The 19760-nt window shown below is 43.5% G+C and overlaps 1 protein-coding gene across 4 annotated transcripts in view; it reads right to left on the bottom strand.

Annotated features, from left to right (window-relative positions):
• Positions 1–256: 256 nt before the first annotated feature.
• CTBP1 (C-terminal binding protein 1) overlaps positions 257–19760 on the bottom strand; it is a 56733-nt gene continuing 37229 nt past the window's right edge. For 2 of the 4 annotated variants that reach the window (XM_081947911.1, XM_081947913.1), the window contains 7 exons: positions 13983–14127; positions 11483–11689; positions 10488–10702; positions 6298–6428; positions 3478–3605; positions 2774–2891; positions 257–1486 (listed from right to left, as the gene is read on the bottom strand). In XM_081947911.1, coding sequence (XP_081804037.1) covers positions 1300–1486; positions 2774–2891; positions 3478–3605; positions 6298–6428; positions 10488–10702; positions 11483–11689; positions 13983–14127 — 1131 coding nt within the window. In that variant the 3' untranslated portion in view covers positions 257–1299. The remainder of the gene's footprint in view (positions 1487–2773; positions 2892–3477; positions 3606–6297; positions 6429–10487; positions 10703–11482; positions 11690–13982; positions 14128–19760) is intronic. The other 2 variants (XM_081947912.1, XM_081947914.1) reach the window with 1 other exon arrangement.

The following is a 19760-nucleotide window of genomic DNA, read 5'->3' as shown; positions in this document are numbered from 1 at the left end:
CTTTGTTTATTTAAACTAAAATTTCTAGTGACATTGTTATTCATTACAAATCGATTCCCGCTTGCGATGTTTCCAATCTCCTTCCAATTTCCTCTCTTAGAAATTGGCAATGACACAAATTCTTTCCAGCCTGCATTAGAAAAAAAAAACCCTGGGTTTTTTAATACTGTTTAATTTCTAGGAAAGCCACGCCAAAATGAAATGCGCCTATGAAATAAATGACGTCAAAAAAAGAAATTAAAAGAGTCGTGTGTGGTTTGTTTGGAATTTTTATTTCTTTAAAATAATTCATACAAATGGATACAGTCACAAACATGATTTAACGCAAAATATTGCTAGCCTACTAACATTACTGGGAAGGAGTTTCCATGTAGGCAATGAAATATTTTTCTACTTTTCGGTAACTCTAGTACGCCTTTCTCAGTCAATCTCTCTTCTCTTTCTCTCTCTCTCTCTCTCTCTCTCTCTTTCTTTCTTTCTTCTTTCTTTCTTTCTTTCTCTCTCTCTCTCTCTCTTTCTCGGCACCTCAGCAATAATATATACTTTAACTGGTGACAAAAACAAAAAGCATGACCTTTGTTTATACAAAAACGTTTTTATTTGCACCTCAAAAATCTCTTTCAAACATCTTCATTCTGAAATGTGGGGGAATTTATGCCAAAATCAGGAGAAAGGTGTTTTGCGTTTCATTAAATTATTCTAAAAAATAAAAAAAATGAAATAATAAGACAAGAAGGTAGAAAAAACAATGCACTGTATGGCATAGAAAGAAAGGGAAAAAAATCAGTGGGTGGAGTCATTATCCTGAGAAGTTTCATCAACTGCCTCAATTTTGGGGCATTTCTTTTAAAACATATAAAAACGAAACAAAAAAAGTTTTCAACTTTTGAAAGTGGTTTGTCGAATGCCTCTCTTTGTGTTTGTTGTTGTTGACCACGGAGCAAACAAACCTTGGTTAATGTTCTAAAAACTGTACACAGACAAGTACATTCATGATATAATTAACTACTAACTTCTCTGGCTTAACAAAGAACCCACAGGAATACAGAAAACTTGTGATTCAGGTCACTGGACAGGAACAAACTACATTTTATATGGAGGAATAAAGTTTTCAGATCTTCGTTCCATCACCTCTCCCACCGCTGCTCACGAGGAGGCTGCATCTTGGACCAGTTCCTTAAAAACGGGGGGCAGAGCCTGTTCCCCAGGCCCCCCTCGTGGCTCAGCATCTGTCCAAATGTTTCCCCAGGGGCTTCCAAAAGGTGCAACCGTCTACATTGGGAATGGTCTTCGCGTAGGCTACAATTGGTCGCTGCCATGGTCTCTATCCGCTTCCGGTTTCACCGTCTGGCCGGGAGAAGGAGCGTGCGGGGGGTGGGCTACGGGGGGGAGGCCATGAGACAAGGGCATGGCGTTAGGGACGATGCCTTCCACAGCGGTGGGGATTCCGGGGGGAGCCACGCTCACCACGCCAGGGGGGTACCTGCTGAAAGAGGAGGAAAGGCAGCGCCGTTACACCTACGGGGAATCGTGGCTTTCACCGAGCCGAAATGCTTTGGGAGAAGTCCAAACCCTGAGGCCGGCTCTCCTGGGCGTCCTCGGTGGCCTCTTGAGCTGGGTTTGTTTTCTGGCAGGTGTTTCGTTACCCAACTGCCGTGTTTCCCCAGAAATAAGACAGGGGCAGGAGGTGGCGAGCGTGGTCACCTCGTGGCGGCTGCTGCTGTGTTGCAATATTTTCAGGGAGAGCTTATTTTAGCGCATGCGCTCAAAAGCCCGATTGGCTTATTATCCGGGAGGTCTTATTTTGGGGAAAACAGGACAGGTAATATCACCAGTGCTAGAAGGGGGTGGAGAGGAGGAGGAGGAGGAGGAGGAGGAGGAGGAGGAGGAGGAGGAGGAGGAGGAGGAGGAGGAGGAGGAGGAGGAGGAGGAGGAGGAGGAGGAGGAGGAGGAGGAGGAGGAGGAGGAGGAGGAGGAGGACTGCGGGGTCCTTGGTGTTCTCTGAGCTTGGTGGTTTTCCTGCAGACGTTTCATGACCCAACTAGGGAACATCATCAGTGTTGGAAAGGAGGAGGAGGAGGAGGAGTGTGAAGTCCCTGGTGCTCTCTAAGCTTGGATTTGTTTTCTTGTAGACATTTCATGACCCAACTGGGTAACATCATCAGTGCTAAAAGGGAATGGGGAGGAGGGGGAGGGGGACTGTGAGGTCCTTGGTGGTCTCTGGGCTCAGTGGCTTTTCTGCAGACATTTCATGACCCAACTAGGGAACATAATCAGTCCTAAAAGGGAATGGAGAGGAAGAGGAGGAGGATTGTGAGGTTTCCTCTGAGCTGGGTTGGTTTTCTGGCAAACATTTCATTACCCAAACTAGGGACCTTCATAATGAAGTTGTCTAGTTTGGTAATGAAACATCTGGAAGAAAACCACCTAGATCAGGATCCCACAGGTTGAACTACAAACATTCTCTCCCATTGGTACCACATCTGGATTTCAAACTCTTCACTGAGCACACAAATGGGAGGAATTGGCACATAGACACCCCTCAACCAGCTAACACTGATAATGTTACCTAGTTTAGTAATGAAACGTCTATCTAAGCTCAGAGAGCACCAAGGACAACCCAGTTCAACCCTGAACTACAAATATTCTCCTCTATTGTATCACCTAGTCGTCTCCTGCCAGGACATTTAAGGTCTGTGGGAGGGGGTAGAATGGGTGTTTCCCATTTTGGACTCCATGGGAGGTGATGGGAATGGAGTTGAAGTTGTCCTACCTGTAAGTAGCGCCATTAAGCTCCGGGTGGACAACTCCTGGGTCCATGCTTGCCCAGTGTGTAGCGGTGGTCAAATGTTCTTTGTTGACACAGTTTTTCAGGCTGTCTGGAATGCGACCTAGGGAAGAGGTAAACATCACCGCATAAACATTGCAGCTGGTGCTACGGGGAAAGTGTGCGTAATAAAAGCACGGTCCACACCTTTTGGCCACAGCGGACACCCTCGTGATATTCGCACCCAATCGCTTCTCTTTCCCAAAGCTTGCTAAAATGTCTCCTCTTCTGTGTGCCAGTAAGAGGGCAACTATGAGGATTATCTTGCAAGAAGTTTGGCATTCATTTCGTTTTGCTGCAGTTGTCCTACCCAACTTGCGCTGAGATGTTTTAAAACTGGCATTCTTATTTCTCCCTCTTCAAAATATCAAGCGTGCAAAGTCAGTTGCCTCTTGGAAGAAAACCACCTTTGGGACCACCAGGACAGCCTGGAGGATGGAGAATCTCCGTAGACATTCTTTAGAAAATGTGTTGCTTCTCATCCAAGTAGCTTCTTCAGTTCTGAGGAAGAAGAACTGAAGAAGCTTCTTGGATGAGAAGCGAAACCTCTTCAAAGGAAAAACCAGAAAGTCCAGTTGCCTCTTGGGACCACCAGGACAGCCTGGAGGATGGAGAATCTCCACAGACATGAGAAGAAGATGGATGCCAACCTGTGATGGCTCTCCGGATCTCCCTCGCGGCCTCCTCCCGCATCTCTATCGAGGCTTGTTCACTGTACCAAGCAGCGTGGGGTGTGCAGATGAGATTCGGGGCGTCCTTCAAAGGCCCTTGGCTAAAGCTGAGGAAAGAAAAAAAAACCTGTCAGGCGGCCTCCATCAATAACCAAGAAAGAAAACTCCTAACTCGATTGTGCGTGGAATTAAAACACTTTTACTGGTTATGAAAAGATAGCAGTGAAAGGAAAGCAAGATCTGAGCCAGAAAGGCGCGAACAAGTACATATCAAATGATAACCCAGCCCCCTCCCTCCAACGACCCCACCCCCCAGTGTCCAATCTGCAACTCCCTTAGGTGTCGTGTGGGGTGCAGCTCCAAAAGGCATCATCAGGTTGGTATGCAGGGCGGCTGGCCTTGACCAGGACCAAACACCGGCCACCGGCATGCGCAGAAGATGGTGAGAAGAAAACTCCCTTTTCCATATCACTTCCGGTACCATTTATTCCCATCCCAAATACCACGGCCCCTCCCTCCCCGTTTCTATGGCAGCCGATCGAAGGAAGCGAAGCAGAGGCTGACACCCCCCAAATATTAGAATAAAATCCCCCCCCGCCTGCATCTCTTCTGAAACCGAGCTCTTCTAACGCTCAAGCTCTGATTGGTGGCCAGTTAAAAATCCAACCAGGATGATCCGACTTCCATGTCCGAAACAGGCAGTCCTCGACATATGCCCAATGTTGCAACCAGAATTGGCTAAGCAGGGCAGTTGTTCAGTGAGACACGCCTGATTTTATATCAGGGTTTTGTTTTGTTTTTGCCATGGTGGTTCAGCGAATTGCCGCCGTTGTTAAGTGGGTCACATGGTCATTGAGTAAATCCAGCTTCCCTCACTGTCTGGCTGGGAAGGTCGCAAAAGGAGATCACGTGACACCAGGATGCCGCAACCGTCACAAGTACATGCCAGTTGCCAAGCCTCTGAATTTGACCCTGGGGATGTTGCGACGGTCGTAAGTGCAGGAGCCAGTTGTAAGTCACTTTTCTCAGTTGCAACTTTCAACGGTCACTAAGCAATTGGCTGCATGTCGAGGACTACCCCTACCAGTGGGGGCCAACCTTTTTGTAAAGGCCAAAATTGTGCGTGTGCACAGGCCCACACCCACAATTCAATGAGCCCCGCCCACCTGCCCATGCGCGTGTGCCCCTGCCCCACGCACGCATGCACAAACCCCCCCCCCCCCGTGCGGGGGGAAACTCTCGCCCTCCCCTGAAGCCCAGGGAGGCCGAAAATCAGGGGAGGGCCTGCGTGCCAGCAAATATGCCTCCGTGCGCCCCCTGTGCCATGCATGCCATAGGTTTGCCATCACGACCCCTATACCATCACGAGAACAACACGTCGTATCTCCAAGACGGCTTTCCCCGAGCTGCTTCTCTTCGGATGTCTCCCCCTTCTGGCTACGGAGTTAAGGGAGCTGATATCCCACCCAGGGGGAGGGGGCCAGTTGGAAAAGGGGGGCTATAAACGCAGGTGGTCCTCCACTTATGACCCCAACTGAACCCAGGATTTAGGTTGCTAAGTGAGAAATCTGTTAAGTGAGTCTTGCCCCATTTTACAGCTTTTCTTCCCACCGTTGTTAAGTGAATCCCTGCATGTGCTAAGTTAGGAACATGGTCGTTAAGTGAATCACACTTCCCCGTTGACTTGGCTCATCAGGAGGTCACAGAAGGGGACATTGTGACCGTCATAAGTATGAACCAGTTGCCAAGTGGCTGAATTTTGATCACGTGACCAGGGGATGCCCCAATGGCCGTAAGTGTGAAAAACGGCCATAAGTCCCCTTTTCAGTGCCATTGCAACTTTGGACGATCACTAAATGGACTGTTGTAAGTCGAGGGCTGCATCTGGATTAGATTAAAGACTCAGAAACCTTCCATGGGCTTATTATAAAGAGCTCAAGATAGAAACGGGTTTTTAAAAACAACAACCACTCAAGTTGGCCAACTCTGTTGCAACACAAGCGTTGCGAATTTTCACAATTAATTCATAAGCAGATTGGGCTGATTTCAAATAGTTACTACAAGTTTGGTTTCTACTTGTACTTAGAAGAGATCAGGGATCCCCAAGCTGGAGGCGACACGAGATGGAGAAAAAATCCTATACATACAATAGGGCCAACCTTTTGTGTAATATTGTCAAGAAAATTGCCTAGACCAGTCCATACAGTTTACTGGGAGTCAAGCTTGACTGGACAACAGCTCCTTTTCTTTAAAAAATAAAAATTAAACCTTGAATCTGATTTTAAAAGGTCTGGAAATGTCAGGCTTGAATGAAAGAGCTAATTTTTCCCTACATAACTCCAGAATGATAAAAGGGAGTAAAATAAGATAGCTTATTATTATTTTTTTGAAGGATCTATTCCTTTTTTTTTTTTACTTCCAAACCTGCGTATTTTATTCTGAAATAAAATGTTTTATCTGTGAACGGTCCAGTTCAAAGTCATCTCCCAGTTTCTCTATGGGGTCCATGCCTGTATAATTTTGAATTTTTGACCCTTAAAATTAAGCTTTAATTTTATGAGAGCGATCCTTGCATTCCCAATATGTATTAACAATATGTTTAGGGCTTACTCTCTGGAAATGCTAGGACGTTTTCCCATCAGGCTTTGATGCAAACACCACAAGTGCTCTTAAACAATGCATTTGGGATGCTGATTTTCAAATCTGGTTTGCGCGTAAGTATTAAGCATTCTCCCAAAGTGGAGAGTATTATTTCCTTCAAGCCCTTGAAATAATTTAAAGAATGAGAACTCCAGTCACCTGAATGGTTCTGATTCATGGACATCTAAGGCTGCTCCCCGTATTCTGCCTTCCTTCAGCGCTTGTGCGAGGGCCTTCTCGTCCACCAGCCCTCCGCGAGCCGTGTTCACAAGGAATGCCCCTTGTCGCATCTGTAGGGTGTGAAAAGACGAAGCATATCGTGCAGTTAGTAGAATATTTGGCTTGGAAAGGACCTTGGAGATCTTCTAGTCCAACCCACTGCTCATGCAGGAGACCCTGTACCATCCTGGTCTGTTTACTGCTCTACAGAACAAACAGTGCACAGTCAACATGTGCTTTTCTCCTTAACTGCGACAAGGAAGCAGGAAAGTACATGTGGACTGTGCATCGTTCACTCTGTAGGGCTGAATACAGAATTTCTAACAGGTTACGGGCCCCGCATGCGTTCCAGTGCACCACTCTGCTTTAAAAAGGCTTTTTAGATCTTTTTTCCTTTGGTCCCAGTCATAGCCAGCTACAGCAAATAAGTGCAAGATACAGCAACAGAAAAAAGACTGCATAAAAGAATAAAAGAAAATGGCCTGTAACACAGCTGCAACAAAGCTTTGATTTGCAAATCTAACACAGTCAAAGGGTTGTCTAGTCCAGTGATGGCGAACCTATGGCACGCGTGCCACAAGTGGCACGCGGAGCCATTTTTCAGGGCATGCGAGGCGCTGCCCTGTCAGCTGGCCAGCGCGCATGCGTGTGCTGGCCAGCTGAGTTCACCTTTTTAAAAGCTATTTTTCGCCTTCCCCAGGCTCCAGAGGCTTTATAGGAGCCTGGGGAGGGCGAAAAGAGCCCCCCCGCCCCCCGGAGGCTTCACGGACCGTCCCTGAAGCCTTCGGAACGCTTAAAACCATCCGGGTTGCTCGGAGGATCGTTTTAAGCGTTCTGAAGACTTCAGGGACCGTCCGGAGGCTTCCCTGATGCCTTCGGAGCGCTTAAAACGACCCTCTGAGCAAACCGGAAGTGACTTCCTGTTTGCTCGGAGGGTGGTTTTAAGCGCTCCGAAGGCTTCAGGGAAGCCTCCGGACGGTCCCTGAAGCCTCCGGAGGGCCTCCGGGGGGTCGGGGAAGGCTCTTTTCACCCTCCCCAGACTCCGATAAAGCCCCTGGAGCCTGGGGAGGGCGAAAAAAGCATGTAAAAATGGGGGGGTTGCACGTTGTGCACGCATGCGCACTGGGGGGGTTGCGCATTGCATTATGGGTGCTCCCCCCACTTGTGGCACGCGAGCCAAAAAAGGTTCGCCCTCACTGGTCTAGTCTATTCTTGGAAACCTCTGGAGGCAAGCCATTCCGTTAATTGTTTTAATTGTCAGGATAATTCTCCTTAGTTCTAGGTTGTCCCAAAGGCGATTTTTAAAAGAAGCCACTGGACTTTCTGGTTTTTCTTGGAAGACATTTTGTTTCTCATCCAAGAAGCCTTTTCAGCTCCATAGCTCCAGACTGAGGAAGCTTCTTGGATGAGAAGCGAAACGTCTTCAAAGAAAAACCAGGAAGTCCAGGGGCTTCTTGAAAAAGCACCTTTGGGCAACCATGACCTGGAGGACGGAGAATCTCCCTAGTTCCAGGTTGCTTCTCTCCTTGATGAGTTTCCATCCATTACTTCTTGTTCTGCCTTCTGGTGCTTTGGAAAATAGCTTGACCCCATTTTGTCTGGGCCATCCCCTAAAGTACTGGATGACTGCTATCATGTCACCCCAAGTCCTTACAGAGTTATCTGAAGAAAATATACTATTATGGTCAGAAAGATTACGAAACACACTTAACTATCTCCTGAACAAATGGGAAAAAATATCCACGTGTCATTTAAACAATGACGCTTTTAATATCCTGGCTTATCAGGCAGAGCAGTGGTGATAGATCAATTTAGTCTTCCCCCAAAAAGAACCAAAGATGGTTTCTTGGGACCTCCTCAACACCTTAACTAGCATTCTTGGGCTTTTTTCCCATTAATAAGTAGAATCATGAACAAAAACACCCAACAATGCAGGGCTGCAATTCTCTTTCACTTTCAACGTGTCAATCAGACCAATAAAAAACTTTTTGAGAGTTGTCCAGCATTACACAAAGCTGGGAAACATAAAAGCAACTGAAAACACCTCCGATCCATTTGACATTCATCCAGCGAAGGTTTCTAACAAAAGGAACTTACATTAACGTGCTTATTTTATAGTCAACCCTGTTTCAACAAGGAGTGTTTCAGCTTTCATAAGTGTGCAATAAATGGTATCCTTTTATCTTTAATTCTCTGTATAATGTAATACCCAGTTTGAAATTTCACTTGCAAATTATGTTAATCTTGTTCTACAAGTGGCTAGACTTTCCACATCGAGACTCAATGCTTGTTCAGACTCATCTCATTCAAAGTTCAGAAAATTCAGATCAGAAGAGCAGAGCTCCCAAAAAATATTCGAAGAGAAACAGAAGCCCAATCCAATCTATCTCCTTTTGATGTGTAAATTTTTATCCGTTCTGACTTAACAATCCCCCATTTCTACTGTTCTCGCCATTATGACAAGAATACAAAAGGATTAAATATTATATAAATCCTGTAGCAACAAGGCAGCCGATTTAAAATCCACTGAAGCGTATTTATTTCCTATTCCACGCTTTCGAGAAGCGTCCTGTACCCCAGGGGTTCGGAACCTAATTGTAAAACCTGTAAGGTCAAAGACACGGGTTTTCTGCAACCTGCCTCAAAAGGAGGGGGAGAAAATAGAGCTATCAGAGGACCCAAACTCTGGACTGGCACTTGGGATGGGGTAGAAGGCAAGCTGGACGATCGGACAAAATCAGACAGAAGCCCAGAGCCTTAAGAAGTTTGGCTAAGGCGTCTTGAACCCTTTGCCAATGTGGCAGTTTGGGACAAGCAAATTCAGAGCAATCTCTGTAGCAAAACTCTGCAAGAAAAGATAAATAAAACCAACATCCATCCCTATCCATGAAGTATAAATGAGGGATTGCACGTAGTCCTCACTTAAGGATGGTTATTGCGACCAGCAACTCTGTCGCTGACCAACACCCCCCTAAAACACAATGTCACGTGACCGTGCCAACTTAGGATAGCAGCTGCGGTCACTAAATGAACGCCCCATGAAGTCGTTCGGTGTAATCACCGTTTGCAAACTTCTTGCGGCTGAGTTTGGGTGGGAAGTTGGCAGCGGAGGTCACAAATGGGGCCACAGGATGTTGGGACTGTCGTAACCGAGAGACAGTTGCACGAATTACGTAACTGCGAGGCTGTGGCCTTAAAGGACCAATTGCAAGTCGTAACCTCCAACAGTCGCTGAATGAGAAGTCTTTGCGTGGGGATTAGCTGGATAAAGTATTCTAGGGGAGTTGAGAGATTCCAGTCATTGCTGAAACTTTTCTTGTTTTATCCTCCCCCACAAGTCATTTTCTGTATAAACCTATATAGCATAAAACAAGAGTTGCAATTACTCCCTTGGAACACAAGGGGGCGCCAGTCCCTCACCACAACCAAAGACTTAGGAAATCCTCACAGTGTGGAAATATCCCCACCTGGCAACTCTTCAAACTTTTAACTGCACAAGTAAATAAAGATCAATACGAGATGGGGGATGGCGCTGTGGGAGATCAGCCCCCCCAAAAAAAGAACCTGGTGACGGAACCACGGCACATGGAGACCCTGAAGTGAGCAGGGATGTAGCATAGTTGCACAGCAGAACGCTTCACCTGCTGGTGCAGACCATAATAATACAGCTGCCTGGTTGTTTCCTTATACCCAAACTAGGTAACATCATCAGTGCCAGTAGGGAATCCTAACCATCAGGTATAAACAGAGAGCAATCCCCACTCCCTTCTAGCACTGATGATGTTACCTAGTTGGGTCATGAAAGGTCTGCAAGGAAAGCTCAGTGAGCGCTAAGGACCTCCTCTTCCTCCTCAAACCACTTCTAGCACTGAAGACGTTCCCTAGTTGGGTCACAAAAGGTCTGCCAGCAAACAGCCAAGCTCAGAGAGCACCAAGTACCCCACAGTTCAAGCCTGAGCTACAAATAGTCTCCTTGATTGGTAACGCAGCTTCAATCAAGGGGGGAGAGAAGCAAGAGCCCCCCCCCCGCTTCCCCAAGGCTTCCACAGCCCCTGCGGCAGGTAACGTCCCCTGGGCAATCGCAGCATGAAGAGTTAGGATCCTCACTGCCTACCCTGATAGGTCCTTACCTGTTTAATGGTGAAGTCGTTAATCAGGTGGTGATTGTGCTCGTTGAGGCTGCAGTGCAGGGTGACACAATCGCTGTGGAACAGCAAATCTTGCAGGGTGCTGACCCGTTGAAGGCCAAGAGCCCGCTCGATGCCGTCCGAGAGATACGGGTCATAGAAAATGACGTTGAAGCCAAAGGCTTTGGCACGCAAAGCGACGGCTTGGCCCACTCGTCCTGCAAGGAAGGAAGGAAGGAAGGAAGGTGGCTTTCAGACAATGCACAGTGTTACTGCCCCCTTTTGGAAATTTGGTTTGTACGGGGGGTGCTAAATTGTATGGGGTGGCGCAGTGGTCAGAAGGCAGTATTGCAGGCTGACTCAGCATTCCCTCTGCCAATGAGTTCAATCCTGACCGGCTCAAGGTTGACTCAGCCTTCCATCCTTCCGAGGTGGGTAAAATGAGGGCCCAGATTGTTGGGGGACAATAGGATGACTCTGTGAACTGCTTAGAGAGGGCTATGAAAGCACTGTGAAGCGGTTATATAAGTCTACGTGATATTGTAATTTCTATCTATCTGTCTATCTATCGGGCCATGGTGTCCCAGTAGTTAGAATGCAGTCTTTTAGGCTGATTCTGCCCACTGCCAGCAGTTTGATCCTGACAGTAGGCAGTAGAGGAGGAGATGGTTAGATGGTGTCATCAGGGAAACCTCTGGGAGGCAGTGGAGAGCAGGAGACCTGTCCCCCACTGGCCACCAAGTGAGAAGAGAGGATTCCTTGGAGAAGACCCTGATGTTGGGAAAGATGGAAGGAGAAAAGAGAAGGGGAAGCCAGAGGAGGAGATGGTTACATGGGGTCACTGATGCCAGGAACATGAAATTTGGGCAAACTGAGAGACCGTGGAGGACAGGAGGGCCTGGCGTACTAAGGTCCACGGGGCCGCAAAGAGTCAGACACGAGTTAGCAACCGAGCAAGCAAAGCATCCTTGGCTGTACGCCAAGACCGTTCGACCCACCTAGCCCAATGATGCCCAGCGTCTCCCCTCGGATCCTGGCTGCTCCAGAAGCCACTTCCCGAATCTGTTCCACACTCTGCACCCTCGTGCCTTCTCGCAAGGCCTGGTGCAGCCAAGTGGTTCGTCTGTAGAGATTCAAGATGTGGCACATGGTGGAGTCCGCCGTCTCTTCCACCGACGCAGCTGGGACGTTGCAAACGGCGATCCCTTCAGGAAGGAAGCAGAAGGGGGGAAGGGATGAGGTGGTTCCACGCAGGGACAACCAAGCCACCTCGCGAGCAGTTTTTGGAAAAAGTCAACTGGACACGACAGGCAGACCTCGGCCAATTCCTCCTCCTGCTTCTCTGTCGTATTTCTATCATTTTAGTTTTATCCTTCTTAGTTTTCAGTCCGTCTACTTTCCCGTAAACCTCTAGTCCCCCCATCAGCCTCAAACCCGACTTCAATGGTTCTTCAAGAATAAAAACTAAGTCGTCTGCAAATGCTTGCAATCTGTAGACTTCTGCCCTAATTTCCAGACCTTTAATTGGAGTTTCTCTCCGTATGATCCTTGTTAACGCTTCTAAAGACAATATAAATAGCAATGGGGATAGAGGACACCTCTCCATTCACTATTACTTTAGCTTCTTGGTTAAGAGTATATTGCCCGAAACATGTTTAAACGTGTTTTGGGACTGAGCCCAACATTTCTGTCGCTAAGCGAGACAGTGGTTAAGGGAGTCCTGCTTCCCACCTTGACTTTGCTGGACTTTAGAAGTTGTCTGGGAGATCACAAATTGTGATCACATGATCCCAGGACACCACAACTGTTGTAGAGGTGTCCCAGTTGCCTCATTTTTATTGTACGGCTGAGGGAATGCTGCAGTGGTTGCGTGAAAAACAACTGTGCCACAACTCTGAGCAGCTGCTAAACCAGAAGTCTTCCACCTTGGTAACTTTAATATTTGTGGACTTCAACTCCCAGCTCTGCTGGCTGGAGAATTCTGGGAGTTGAAGTCCACAAATATTAAAGTTACCAAGTTGGGGGGGGGGGGCTGTGCTAAACGAACAGCTGTAACTCTGCCCAGAAGGCTTCTCTGTAATTCTGTTAGAAACATAACATTTCTGGTATGTTAAAAAACAAATGATGACCAGAAAAGAGAGATTTTAGGATTGAAATGGCTGCAAGTAATCAATGTTGCATTTAAATCTCAGTAAATATCCCCCAATTAAATGAGGCATATTCTCCGGGAAAGTGGCCATATGCTTTTAAGCACCCAGTCGCAACAGGATTTAAAAACAGTTGAAAACGAGATCACTTAAGAGAGGGATATCTTGCCAGGTTACAAATCTACACAACCGAATTTTTTTCTACGAGGCTGGCTGGGACAGAACCCGATCACAACTTGAAACATTTTCGTACGGTAGAAAACCCAAGAGAACATGTAACTGTGATGGCGAACTTGTGGCACACGTGCCATAGGTGCCACGTGGAGCCGTGTTTGCTGGCACTTCAGCAGTCAGCTGCGGGGCGCATCGCATGTGCCGGCCAGCTGATTTTCGGCCTTCCGGAGGACCAGGGGAGGCCATTTTTTCTCCCTCCCCAGTCTTCAGGAAAGCCTCCGGAGGCTGGGGAGGGATCGTGTGTGCATGCACAGGTGAGCGGGGAGGATTGGATTGGTGTGGGCACACAATTTTGGCCCTGCATAAGAAAAAGATTCGCCACCCCTGACATAGAAGGTGCCTAGGATAATTCATACTGGAGCCTCACTGACCACAGCTAGGTGAAAGGGATGTTAGGAGAACCTTTGATGGGTCTTTGGGCAAGGGATTCCCCGCAGGCCACCGTCCTCTTAAACTGCTCTCTCGGTTCCAGATCTTTCCTTCCTGGGAAGGGACCCTGCATCCTGCTGAGATGAAGTTCTCAAGCCAAGTCCTTCAGAGGCAGAAGGAAAAGGATCCTAGGGGGATAAGGTTTCCTTGCAGGCCTTGGCCACTTCCTTAGCCATGTCGAACCTACTGAATAGATCCAATAAAATAACATCCCAATAACATTTAGGGGCAGTTTGGAGCAGTGGTGAAAGGCAGAGGGTTGAAAACCAGGCGACTGTGAGTTCTAGTTTCTAGTTCTATGTCTTTTATAATAATAATCTTTCTGTGGGTAAAAACAGACCAGTGTTCATCTAAAATAAAGACTTTGGGGCTTTCCAGGTTTGGCGTGTAGCTCTGATTCATCCACCAGTTTTGTGCGTGTGTGAAACGACAAGCTGGGTTTTCCTTCTGCCCTATTCTCACATCAGCTGTGCTCCCCCACTGATCTTCAGAACATGGTTTCTGGGACCCTGGAACCAAACCCCTCTCTTCCTTCAGACCTTCGGTTTCCTTCTCGTCGAAAGCTAGACCGGATCCCTTCCGAGAAGGAGGGCCACTTTCCAGGCTACGGCAAGATTGGCCTTGTTATTTTAACACCCCAACTCGGTTAACAGTCCCTGCTTTTTAAAGAGCCAGAGGGACAGAATACCTAGGTCGCCAGCGGATTTGATATCAATGTTGTCAAAGCCACTTCCGATTCGAACAATTATTCGAAGTGCTTTAAATTTCTCCAAGTCCTCACGGGTTAAAGTGATGGTGTGATACATCAGGGCCCCCACAGCTTCATTCAGGACCTGCAAAACAAAAAGAGAGACAGTAGTTTTCACTACAAGGAACAAATAAACTATGATCCAGTAGAAAGCCTTCCCTGCTGCTGAGCTGAAATACCCACCCACCCATCGACCATGTCTTTATGTTACCCATCTATCCATACATACATACATCTTGTCCTTATCTATCCATGTTATCCAAATCCATCCATCCATCGACTATGTCTTTATCTATCCATGTTACCCATCTATCCATACATACATACATACCGTACATCATGTCCTTATCTATCCATATTATCCCACCCATGTTATCTATCCATTATCTATCTATCTATCTATCTATCTATCTATCTATCTATCTATCTATCTATCTATCTATCTATCATCTATCTCTATCTCGATCTATGTCTAATCTATCTTCTGTCTATCTATCTATCTATCTATCTATCTATCATCTATCTATCTATCTATCTATCTCTATCTCGATCTATGTCTAATCTATCTTCTGTCTATCTATCTATCTATCTATCTATCTATCTATCTATCTATCTATCTATATCTATCTATCTATCTATCTATCTATCTATCTATCTATCATCTATCTATATCTAATCTATTTTCTATCTATCTGTCATCTAGCTAGCTAGCTACAATCTATCTATCTATCTATCTATCATCTATCTCTATCTCGATCTATGTCTAATCTATCTTCTGTCTATCTATCTATCTATCTATCTATCTATCTATCTATCTATCTATCTCTATCTCGATCTATGTCTAATCTATCTTCTGTCTATCTATCTATCTATCTATCTATCTATCTATCTATCTATCTATCTATCTATCTATCTATCTATCTATCTATCATCTATCATCTATCTATATCTAATCTATTTTCTATCTATCTGTCATCTAGCTAGCTAGCTACAATCTATCTATCTATCTATCTATCTATCTATCTATCTATCTATCTATCTATCTATCTAGTCGACCCATTGTCTAGTCACTATAAGGTGCTTTTCTGGATTCAGCTGGTTTTGCTTCTTCAAATAAGCAGTGTAACCGTAAGAAGTATTACACAAAGAACGCAGGACACGGAGAAGTTTGAATTTGAACATCTTGTAACGTCCATCATTTGTTAGGCATGGTAGATAAATTTTAGCAAAGTATGACTAAGAATCTGAACAAGTCACAGACTCTGTATGATTAAACATACAGAGAATATAAATATAGTTATAGAGATGCACAGTGGGAATTTCAATGGAAAAAAGGGATGACATTTACTTTGAATGTGATATTCAGAGAAAATTGGCATCAGATGTTTTATCCTCCGCATATTTACTGTAGTCCTTTACTTCTAAAATGAAACACTTTTTTTCCTTCAACTTTTTGGAAATATAAGAAGCCGTAGGATTTTATTTCATATTGGTGGCAAATAGAGTAAAGCTCAAAATATTGGAAAATGGAATGAATTTTGAAAGTTAAAATCCCAGGGCAATACCCCTCTAAGATATTTTTTAAATTAAATTTTACCATGCCTTACATCCAAATATACTGAATTGGCATTGTATACGTCAGCAGCTGCAAAGCATTAGATGCCTTTGGATTCCTTCTAGGGAAGAACATCTAACTAAATCGTGCCTCCATGTCTTAAAAAAACCACTTTATTTTTAAAAAGTAAACCTGAGACAGATTTTAATTTTAACTGAAAACCATACCTATTGTACACAACAATCTTTTATATAGAATTTGGGTTTCAGAGTTCATTTCTTTACTTCTTGCATAATTTATACTACTGGTGGTATGCATTATTTACTACTTATAATATTCTTTCAGTGATTGCAATAATGTTAACAAGTATTTCTTTAGTTTAAAGCTTAACATGGATACGTGGATTTTGACTAGAAAATAAACATGAAATATCTCATAAGTTTCTAATGCTACATTAAATCTTCTTGTGGCAAGCTGTTCCACCGGTTAGTTGTTCTCATTGCTAGGAAATTTCTCCTTAATTCCAGGTTGCTTCTCTCCTTGCTTAGTTTCCATGAAATTGGAATATTCATTGTCAGGAATATTCCTGATGGTGAGAACAATTAATCAACAGAGCCGCTTGCCTGGTGGAGTTGTGGGTGGTCCCTCACTGGAGGTCTTCAAGAAGAGATTGGACAACCAATCTGTATTGGTCAGGGGGATGGACTAGAAGACCTCCAAGGTCCCTTCCAGCTCTATGATTCCATGTTAACTAAAATCATTGGTTGAATGACAATCAGGCTTAAGTAAATCTCACAAATGTCCCCTAAATGGATTCTTTTTCCACAGGTCTTTTTTTTTATTGAAAAAGTTTTATACAAACACATTTTCCCCCTTTTTAACCCCCCCCCACCATATAATGTAAATCACATACAAATACTATACCCCCTCCCCTCCCCCAACTTAAAAAAAATTCTCATTCAAATATTGTACCAAATACTGTACCCCCTCCCCTCCCCCCGTCTTAAGGTAAATTATTCATTCAGATATTGTACCCCCTCACCTCCCAACAATCATAATATAAGTTTCTCTTAGAGTAGCAATAGCCCATTAATCCCATCTTCTAAGTTAATTGAACATATATAAATCATGATATAAATTTCTCTTAAAGTAACAATATCTCATTAATCCCATCTTCTAGGTTAATTATGCATATATATTAGGCATGAAGGCACCTGGGTGACCTATGGCCAGCCACCTTCTCTCAGCCCTAAATGGATTCTTTATAATACATACAGTACTTTACTGGGTTTTGCAACATTAAGATCCACAAATATTCTTTGTTGCATCCTACAACCTAGCAATCAAATTAATATTTCTTATTCACTGACATTAATTCAGGCTTTCAATCACATCCTTTCCCCATAAAGGCACTCATACATTCATACTCCAACCATCAGTATTACCACAAACATTCCTTGTATATTCATTATCCATAAATATATTACACACCCACTCTCTATAACACATTTATATTTTAATATTTTGCTGGTTACACAATCAGCACCTGCTGTCTTACTATTTTTCATCATCTTCACAGCATTTATTAATTCTTGTCATCCCTTTTTTTTTCTTGGCCAGAATATTTATAACTTTCGTTTTCATTCTGTTCTTCAAGGCTGCTTCAATATCCTTCCAATGCAAACATTTTAATATATTCCTTCACTCCATTTTCACCCCAGATCATATCATGTATCCTTCTTAATTTTTAACTCCATTCCTGCCTTCATGTTCTCACCCTCTCAAAGTCATTCATTCTCCCCAAAATCACCCTGCCTGCCCTCCGTCTCTTTTAATCCTCCCTCTTCTTTGCAGTTATCATTTCTCTATACATATTACACATCATCTTCCTTTCCATCTTGTTTTTTTATTATTATTGCAGCAAACCTCACTCACATGCATTTTTTATTATCTGCAGCCTTTTGTGTCTTCGTTCCATCCTACATATTTTTTTTTTCATTTTCTTCATTAACAACTTTTCACTGGCAGCCTGACACAATTATTTTCACCGCACCTTCCACATCCCTTTTCCATTCATTCAGGGAAGATTAATCTATCTTCTACTACTTTTTCTGAATGAGATTCATACTTTCCCTTCCTCCTATTATTTTACTTTCAGTCTAGTTTCTTTCTCTTCTTCTCCCAGGTCTGTTTCTCACCACCACTCCCAAAATCTACTCTTTGACAAAATATACAGTATGTTTATGGAGATTCACAGTCATCTGGATCATGGATGTCCCAAAGTGGTTTTTTCAAGAGGCCACTGGATTGTTTTTTCTTGAAGAGGTTTTGCCTCTCATCCAAGAAGCTTCTTTAGTTCTGACTAACAGTTCATTTCTTCAGTCAGAAATGAAGAAGCTTCTTGGATGAGAAGTGAAACATCTTCAAGGAAAAACAAAGATTAGTCCAGTTGCCTCTTGAAAAAGCACCTTTGGGACTCCTAAAATAGAGTTTATCCCAAATTCAAACCTTCTCGGCTTTGCATACTTCCCTAATTATCCCTCTTTTTCATATTAAACAAATCAATCAAGGTTTTTGATTCTATCTGCAGTGATGAACTGACTTTTGCTTAAAAGACGTATTCAGAACAGATTTCCTCAGCGTTCTCCTTCTCTCCAAGGGTCCCCCTTCCATTTTCTGGATTCTCATCTCCTTCCCAGCCATCCTCCGTTCACGTCGTTTAAATGAATCATCTTCCCCCTAAATTGCATCCATTCGGCATTCCGGCTCAATTTCCCTCCCAAAGTCATTCCTAAGTTCTTCCACAATTGAAGTTTGCCGAAGCATAAAAGGCAACCCTTCGCATCCCCTACTTGGGATTATCCCGATGACCCCAAATGGTACTTTCTAACATATATTTCATCCTTTTCCTTCGTGAATTAAAATTACTCCTTCCTGCCTCCTCTGCCTATATCCACCAACTCCATTCTACAAAATCAGCTACCTGTGCAGCGCAATCTCCTTCTTTAATGGCAAAATTGTAAAATACAGCGTCTTCATTAAAAATGGCAGATGCAGACATTCGAGGCAAACGTTTAAAATTATAATTGATAATAATAAAACCTCTCTCCAAACTTTGTGGCCTTAGAAAGACTAGGAAAAAAATAAGTGCCCCAAGGAAAGTTCTTGTGAGGCTGTTTAAATAAAAGGCAGAAGATAATTTTGACAGTTTTACTGTTTGCAAATGCCGAAAGCAAAAGGAGGAAGAATTCTAATGCCCTCCAACACAAAGATAAAGAAAAGCTTTTTAAGCCTCTTTTATTAATGGAAGGTTTGACATAATGGTTTTCACAAATCCAGCAATGAATATACTTCATATACCCCATTTGCAGGATCATTAAATTGTTTGCTTAGCATACTGTTATTATTCTAAAGCCCAATTATTCACTTCTGATCATTTTATTTTTATAAACAGGTCTGGTCACCTAATTATGTTCTTTTCAAAGAATATTTATGTATTATAATATATACTGTAGTAGATTGAATGTATTATTTTGGAAAGCACTTTTGGAATTTTTGCTTGAGAAAGATTAAAAATGAAGTTTCATTTTTGGGATTGGATGATTAGATCTGTTCTTATAGAAATATTGTGTATTTTCCATTTGGCTATTAGGTTTGTTTATTGCATTTTTAATGTTTAAGTTTAGAGTAAGAGGACATTTTGTTATATAATTCCAACGCTATTATCCTTTTGACGTTTAGGTTTAAACTTAGAATATGAGGTCATTTTGTTATATAATTCTAATGCTACTTTGATTATCTAATATTTTATGTATGACTTTTTTGTTATTTTAATTCAGAGTAAGAGGTTATTTCATATGTATGTATGTATGTATGTATGTATGTATGTATGTATGTATCTGTACTTTAGAAAATAGGAAGCCTTTTTTGTCATTTTTAACTTTTTCCCCTTTTTGATTCCCTTTTCTTTAAATTTTCCCTTTTTATTATTTTGCATTCTCTTTCCTTCTGAATAAAGTTGAGTATTACCATACGGTACATAGAGACATATATCTCTGTGTGATATTAATATAGTCATTTGACATTCTTTTATAATCACTGCTTTCTGAAAATGCTACAGTAACAAACTAAGCCATAGTTTATATTCCCAAAGTAGAAACCAA

The sequence above is a fragment of the Natrix helvetica genome (genome assembly GCF_964273705.1).
Source record: "Natrix helvetica genome assembly, chromosome: 3".
Taxonomy (NCBI): Eukaryota; Metazoa; Chordata; class Lepidosauria; order Squamata; family Natricidae; genus Natrix; species Natrix helvetica.
Note: the sequence above shows the minus strand (reverse complement) of the source record. Positions and strands in the feature narration are given on the sequence as shown.